The sequence below is a fragment of the Aplysia californica genome, unplaced genomic scaffold (assembly GCF_000002075.1).
Source record: "Aplysia californica isolate F4 #8 unplaced genomic scaffold, AplCal3.0 scaffold01626, whole genome shotgun sequence".
NCBI classification, from domain to species: Eukaryota; Metazoa; Mollusca; class Gastropoda; order Aplysiida; family Aplysiidae; genus Aplysia; species Aplysia californica.
The window spans coordinates 53,025-60,650 of record NW_004798896.1 but is presented as its reverse complement, the minus strand read 5'-3'; the positions used below and the strand labels follow the sequence as shown (position 1 = coordinate 60,650).

General features: G+C 41.0%; 1 protein-coding gene across 1 annotated transcript in view; it reads left to right on the top strand.

Annotated features, from left to right (window-relative positions):
• Positions 1 to 86: 86 nt before the first annotated feature.
• The window catches only part of LOC101854306 (proline-rich protein 11), a gene marked incomplete at its 5' end in the record, with an annotated part of 8,787 nt that continues 1,247 nt past the window's right edge, over positions 87 to 7,626 (top strand). Inside the window, 7 exon segments of the mRNA XM_005113120.2 lie at positions 87 to 194; positions 457 to 635; positions 1,493 to 1,751; positions 2,460 to 2,582; positions 4,103 to 4,242; positions 5,668 to 5,721; positions 6,650 to 6,737. Coding sequence (XP_005113177.2) covers positions 87 to 194; positions 457 to 635; positions 1,493 to 1,751; positions 2,460 to 2,582; positions 4,103 to 4,242; positions 5,668 to 5,721; positions 6,650 to 6,695 — 909 coding nt within the window.

Sequence of the window (7,626 nt, the reverse complement as noted above, 5' to 3'; positions counted from 1 at the left end):
CTTTTGCATTATGACTCAGCATGAACATTAAAATTGAATTTGATTTTGCTTCTTTTTTTTTTTCTCACTTTTATTTTTCATTTTAGAGTAAAACAGCAGCAAGAGGATTATTGTCTGGCTTGACGACATCTGACAGATTGTCTGCTAGGATTGCTGAATTGGAGGCTGAGTTAAAAGCTGCTAAAACTAACCAGGTATGTGATGCCAATGTGAACTTAATGTGGGTACGAAATATCAAGAATGCAAGAAATATCAATTTGTCAATGTGAAGGAGAGAAAGTAGACTTGTTAACAATGGTAGACTTATGTAACTGGCTAGTTGTGCAGGAAAGAAAATGTAAACTTTGTCTAGATGGATGCTTTGGTTAAGTATTTGGTAGTCTAATTACTGGGATTTAGCATATCACTTATGTTTGAATGGTTTATCATCCCCCCCCCCCCCCATTGTGTTCACAGGGGAATGCGGAGGTCAGGTCCAGTTCTTCAGGTTTGGGCTCTCTCGGGGTGTATCGTCAACATGTTTGTGCTGCCTGCTTGAAGCCAAGTTACGCTTGTGTGACATTAGAGGGGAGCAGCGTGGATCCAGAAGACTACATCGGTCTCTTCCCAGAATCCTCATCATCTTCTAGTGCAAGGTATGTTTGGCCTTTGTTTGCATAGTGCACTTGACAAACGATATTGAAGCAGTATGCATGACATCGCTTTGCCTAGGTGGCAGACAGAGCTACTTCCCACTCTTCAGATCTTGATGTGTTTGGAGTCAAGGAAGGTGTAAGGGTGTGTCATACTATTTGGGTGTGTTGGAGGGGGGAGGGGGGGGGGTTCAACACTCATCTTCTATAAGACTGAGCCAAGACACCCCAAATCAAGTTCAGAATGTCTTGTTTGGGGATTTGACTAAGGCCATCAGTTCCATAGTCCAGAATGATATCAACTTAGCCAGTGGTGCACATTTGCTGTTAGAGATCAGTACTGGTTATGCAGGCTTGCCAACTGTCCAGAATTTTCAGGGACTGTCCATGATTCGACTATTGGTAATTTTAGAACCTTGTCTCTTACGTTGTACCAAAACCAGTCCCACTTGATGGAATTTTGCTCTTTCTAACATAATATGACGTTAAAACGTTGGGTATCCCTTATTGGGCTTTGGAACAGTAAGCAAGTCTGGTTTGTAACAACTTTCTAGTTGCTTTCTGTCATTTGGATTTGTGACAACGTATTTCCCCAATGACTACTACAAGAACAAAAGGAAATGATGAAAGTGGTATACAGTAGTCTCTGCCACAGATCCCTGTGTTTGGGAGCCAGGAAAGTGGGGGATCATTGGCCAATGTGGTACTTCAGAGAAGTATTTTAGTGGTGACTTTTGTGTAGTTATAATTTTGCTTTCTTGAAACAACGGGATCATAAGTGAACCGAAATTGTAAGTGGTGGATCTTAGCCAAAGACAATTGTGTACTGACGTCTTTTCTTTTCTCCATTTCTTGTTCAGGTTGTTGAGCAGCTCCAAGTCGAACTCTGGTACTCATTCCCACGGGCCTGCGGTGTCCGAGGTTTCGTCATTTGTCAGCGAGAAGGCAAGAGGCAAAGAGTATGCCCCTCCTAATATGCTCGTATCCAGCACGGCCGCACCAGCCCCGCCTCCCCCTCCCCCTCCTCCCCCACCCCCACCCCCACCCTATTTTATGCCTGTGATTCGAAGGTTGAAGACAGATGTTCAGACAAAGGATCAGGTCATGAAGAAAATGAGGGTGAGTGAAAGTCATTTTTGTTTTTTGGTCATGTAACGTAGAATGGTTATTGTGGCTTGTGGCCTACAATGTTTTTTCTTCAAGTGAAGGATCTGGAACAGATATTGGACCTGTTTTATAAAGTATCTTTGTCTTTCTGCTGAGATGTATCCCTCTCAGGCTGGGTTGGGCCCGACTGGCAGGGTCAAAAGCCCACCTCTTAAATAATCTGAATTGTGTCGATGGGGGTATAAAAGCAACTACATTAAAAAAAAAAAAGCCAGCACCGGTTTTTCTGCGGGATGCTCTTGAAAAAACATATTGCCTTTGTCTATTCACATCACCTGTTTGTAAGTTTTGATAGATCTTTCCTTCTGTTTTGGTATAGTTTTTGGTTTTTGGTTTGTTTGTTTGTTGTTGTTTTTTTGGGTGGGCAGGGGTTCTTTTGCACACTTCAGTGGTCACTGATTTCTAACGCTCAAAGATTTTAAAGTTTTTCTGAATCTGAGTCATTGGATACTGTTAAAAAGATAAAATCACTAAACTGTATTATTCTTATCCTGTTCTTTTCCTGTCACCTGTCATCTATTTTTCCAAATCTGTGTCTAGCATGGCAGTTGGCTCAAACGAAAATAAACAAGTCTGCTGCACACCTCCCGTGCCATGAACTATACGCCTCTTGTCTGTCGGGTCCTAATCAATTGATCATTTTTCATTTTTCTGTCGCAGGCGGTCGGCGGGACTCTGTTGCCTGAGGTCACTGTTGAGGCTCTGAGGAGCGTGAAGCTGAAGAGGACAGGCGGCCCCGACCTGAGGTCAAGAATCAACGAGGACGGAAACCTCTCTGCCAAGGTTGGTAGACATGTGAGATTATCATTAGATCAAATGGGAACTTTTGTGCCTTATTGCGTTGGATTTAAGTTCATGTGGAAGTTTTTCTTTTGATATACAATGGAGTCCACTTAAAAGGAGTCTGGAAAAAACGAGAAGTCTGTTATAAAGAAACTATTCTAAAACCCCGCTTTTTTTCTCCTCTTTACCTTTGTAAATAAAATACTTCTATAGCACTATCAAACATGCGAGTCAGTTATAGCGGAATATTGCTGCTGCTGTGCTCAGTGCATAGGCCATTGCAAAACCTTGTCAGTTGAGAAACTTGTTCGTGATCTTGAGAAACAAAGAATAGGAGAGCCCATGTGTGTCACCAATGAAGGCCGGAGCGACTGATTAGGGAGGCATGCGCAGACAAGCAAAACGCATTGCGTGATAGGCCAGCGTACGCCTAGTTTAGTTATCAAGGCCTACCATGCCTCTCACTTCTCCGATGCGGGGATGAAGAGGTCACAGCAATGTGATGGATGGAGGGAATGTGTGACGTGCGCAAGCAGACAGAAAGCCCCACAGGGTGGGGTGGGGTGGGGTGGGGGGAAACACAGCGGGCGAGTTAGCCCAGAGCCCTTTCTTTCTGATCGCCAATGCCGAGCTGTCAGTCCACATCGCTAGACCTAGAGCTAGAAAAAGAAACCTGATTCAATTTTTGATCAAGTAAGACCTAGAGGTCATGTTGAAACAAAATGTGAGGCAGCGTGGTGGAAAAGGCTCTTGTCAGTTTTAAGGCATGTAGAGTTATTGGTATCATCTTAAAGCTTGTTCTCTTGTCTTTGTTTGGATGAAAAAGATATCCATTTATCTTGAATACAAGTCGAGATATTTGGGAAAAAAGGAGGTGGGGGTCACCTGTTTTCAGAGGTAAAATTAATGAGAAAATGGCTGCCAAAGATTAGTCATTTACTTAGCTTAAGAGTCCGTGATAACAGAAAATTTACATTTTTTGTGCCTTTAATCAACGTTTTTCAGAAAAATTCACACAGAAATGAGATATTTAATGGGCATGAAAGGTGTTGAGCCAAAAAACAAAAATTCAATAAAAAACCACAAACCTGCGGAAAAATGCAAGTTTCTTCACTTTGATTATTTTGACGAGAGCCTGATTCCACCACGCTGCCTCACAAATCATCATTTGAGAGATAGCAAAAGGAAATAAACAGAACACCAATCTCATAGATTAGGCCTACTTTACAGTTTCCCTTGAATTTATTACTGGATCCCTTATAGCGAGAATCCTGCTATAACGGACATTTTGCTCCTGTCCCCTCCCTCTCGTTATAACAGGATTCCACTGTGAAACTCAACATTTTTTAGGATTCCGAGGAAAGTTCATAGGTCTGATCATGAAGGGGTCGGCAGGTCTGCATAACGTAGACTTTCCACCACAGTTGGTGAATGGGGTTTTTGGAATAATCTTTATGAGAAGGTTTTACCGTATGAAAATTTCTTCTGCAGCTCATAAATCCCATCTGTTTTGTCTTCAGCCGCTTGCGCCCAGCAATCAGCCTGTAGTCACTCTGGCAGCGCTACAGCGTGTGTCGCTGAGGAAAACATCGCACGTCGTCAAGAGTCACGGTGACTGCGTTGAAGATGACGTGAGTCGGAAGGAGAATGAGAACTCTGGGTAAGTTGTCAATCTCAAATGTTGTCTGCTGTAATGGCTCGAGTTTGCACAATAGCACTTTGTCTGGAGACTGATTTTTCTGAAAAGTGTTCAGACTTTTTTTCTTAACATTTTATGTTTACACCTGAAACTGCTCTAATAAAATGTTTTAAAAAATAACAAATTCAGTTTTATTGATCCTAGAAGGGCTATTTGGTTTACAATGGCAAACATACATATTACACACATGGTATACATAAATACATTAATTTTAAATACAGGCATACATTAATGCATGCTCAAATACTTACATAAATACTCAATATTACATCAATACAGAACAATTTCATAAACATGACATCGCTGGTCACCACTGTGCAGCGCCCTGAATTTTGAGCTAGGGTTGTCGTGTCTTCCTCAAGGACACACCCCAGTGACCACCCATCTAAACTCAGTGTCACCGACACTTGCTTGAGATTACTTGAGTCTGAACTCACTGCTCACTTAACCCCTTTACTCTAATGAGCACCTATACAAGACAATCGCCTATACAAATGACCACTTCCTACTCTAAGATGTCCACCTGTCTGGGGCAACCACTTTTCTTTTCGGGCGCGTTAGGTTTCTCCGCCAATGACGCAACAGGGGACTACCTGTCAAAGTCTGGAAATTGTTTCGCCGCAAATCGTATTCGAATACAAGCTACTTACACAGAAGATAGAAGATCAATTAATTTGTGAAAGCCACTGAAACAAAATTTGTAAGCGCTCCTAGGCCTACTGTGTCAATGAGAACTCGGGAGGGGTAAACTGTTATTATGACTCAATCTCTCCCTTTCTCCCTTCATTGTAAGTACTGGTCTCGTTCTTGGTCATTCCCACTCTTTCACGTGAAGAATGGCAGCCCAGTTTGAACAGCTTTGGGGTTTTTCAACAACTTTATATCTGAGACATCACATTTTTATCTTCACTGTCATGACATTATATAAACCTATCCTGCCTAAAGTCCTACTTCCAAAACATATTCTTGTTCCCAAGAAAATTCATCGACCATCAGCGACTAACAAAGTTAAAACTGAACGCAGCAAATTGCAAACAGCCCTTAACAGGCCCTGTGTACAATGGCAAATCAACATCGAGAAATTCGTCAAGTACGTGAGCTTCAAGCTTTTTAAATTCTGTCCTTAAGACACCACAACGTACTAAATTAAATCTAGTTGTAATCAAATTCAATTTGCGGCGAAACGATCATTCTTTTTTTCCTCAGGTAAACTATGTGACGTAATTGCGGCGAAACGTCAACCTCCCTTCTTTTCGACAGTGGGTGGCAGTCTAAGACAATTTATACTGCATTTCTTGAAAATATTTGTTTTGCCAGTGTATTCAGCCATTATGGAAACCCTGTGTAAGAACTTATAATAATTGTGTTGTTTCTTCTATTTCTCAGTGACGGTACCATGGTCGACATCCGCAAAGTTCTCAAACGAACAACCCTACAAAGGTAACCGTCTTTGCCCTTGTCTTTCAAGAATGTTTACTTCTCATATAGATCAAGGATATGTAGGCCTACTTTATCTGTGCAGGGCTGTATTTGTCTGTTAATATTTTTAACCATATATACTCACACACAGACAAGGATGTGTGGTTAGCAGCTGAGTTGTTATAATGTTGAGCCATGGAGTTAATGACCCTTGTTTCTAATCCTCATTTCAGTGTTTTTCTGTTTGAGTAGTTGGGATTTTCTTCTTTTTTTTTGGGGGGGGGGGGGGTAAGACTGTCTATCCATTTAGCATGATCCTATATTGATGATGGACAAAGTGTTCTGAAGGTTCCGTTTCTGAATAATGTTTTGGTGTCGAGAGGGACTTTGAACCTGAACCATGGGTGGCTCAACAGGTTGACAAGTGGTCTGGTGTGGTTTACTCCTTCTTTCCTATCAAATATCTGTCGTTGTCCTTATCTCCTTGCTTTCTTTTTTGTGTTTGTTACTTTCTTGTAACACCTCTATCTTCAGCACTTATATTATCTTAAGGTGCTGTAAGTGTCGTAAAACTGCTAAAACTAAACTAGAACCTGAACCATAGTTACACACACATACCCACACAATCATAATCTGACTGCTCAGGTGGGAGATGTAGGTGGTAAGAGGGCGCCACCGGTAGGTTTTTCTTTACTTTCCCTCTTATGATTCTCTCCATCTGTCTGTCTGGGTTTTTTTCCCTACACTAAATAGCCATTACTGTACAGATGTGCATCTCTTTACTTAAACTTACTGTATGTGGTTGGAGGATTCCAGTGTTTGGCCCTACTTCTGTTCTTTCTTTCTTATGTTTCTGTCTGTCTGACTTGCTTTTTTCCTGCTCAAAATGACAGTTATAGAGTCATTGTTCTTCTCTTTACTCTAATTACTCAACTGTCTGCCCCCTCAGGAGTCCTGGAGGTACTCCCATGACAAGCAAGAGGACCAGATGTTAGTCCGGACAGGGGTACAAGGGAACAAATGCTTCATTGTCATAGGTAGGTAACAACTGCTATTTGTGTAGTGACAATGCTTAGTTTGTCTCGCTCAGCTGTTCCAAGATATTAGGTTTTTGTCTCTCTAACTTTGGAACCAAAGAAGTTAGATTAATAGTAATACTATTTTCTCATTTAATCTGATATTAATAGTATTACTTGTATATTGTCAAAATGCCACATGTGGCTCATTTTGTCATTTAGTTACATATTTTGACTGCTTAGTGTGTTAATGGCATCTTTGGGAGATGATTTTTCTTTTGTTTTCCACTGTTGTTTCTGTCTGTCTTACTTTGTCCCTACTCCAACAAATTGCTGTTGTGACGACTTGCTTCTCTTTACTCCAGCCGGTGGTTTAATAATAATAATAATGAAGATCATTTCTATAGCGCCCACTCCCGTGTTACATAAATGCATGTACGAACAATATTCACGCACGCGACACACACACGCATACACACATACACACACTCATAAACACACACTCTCGCACACTCATGCACACGTGTGCACACACAAATGCACGCCAAACACACACACATACACATCGTTTCAAAATATAATACACATGTATTATACATAATAAAATAAAATACACAATGCAATTCGCAAAATACAGAAATCGATACATCGTCATTTACATAACATTGTACTGAAACTGAATCTAGTTACATAAAAATGTTGTAATTAAATGTGTCTTTAAAGATTTTAAAAATTTAGACTCAGATGTTGTGTGTCTCAAGGGTTGGGGAAGAGAGTTCCAATTTGATGGAGCAAGGTTTGTGGGCTCTCTGGTGTGGTTTGCTCCTTCTTTCCTGTCAAACACCTGTCGTCCTTATCTCTCCTTTTTCTTTTTATGTTGCTCTCTTGTAACACCTCTAATCCTCAATAA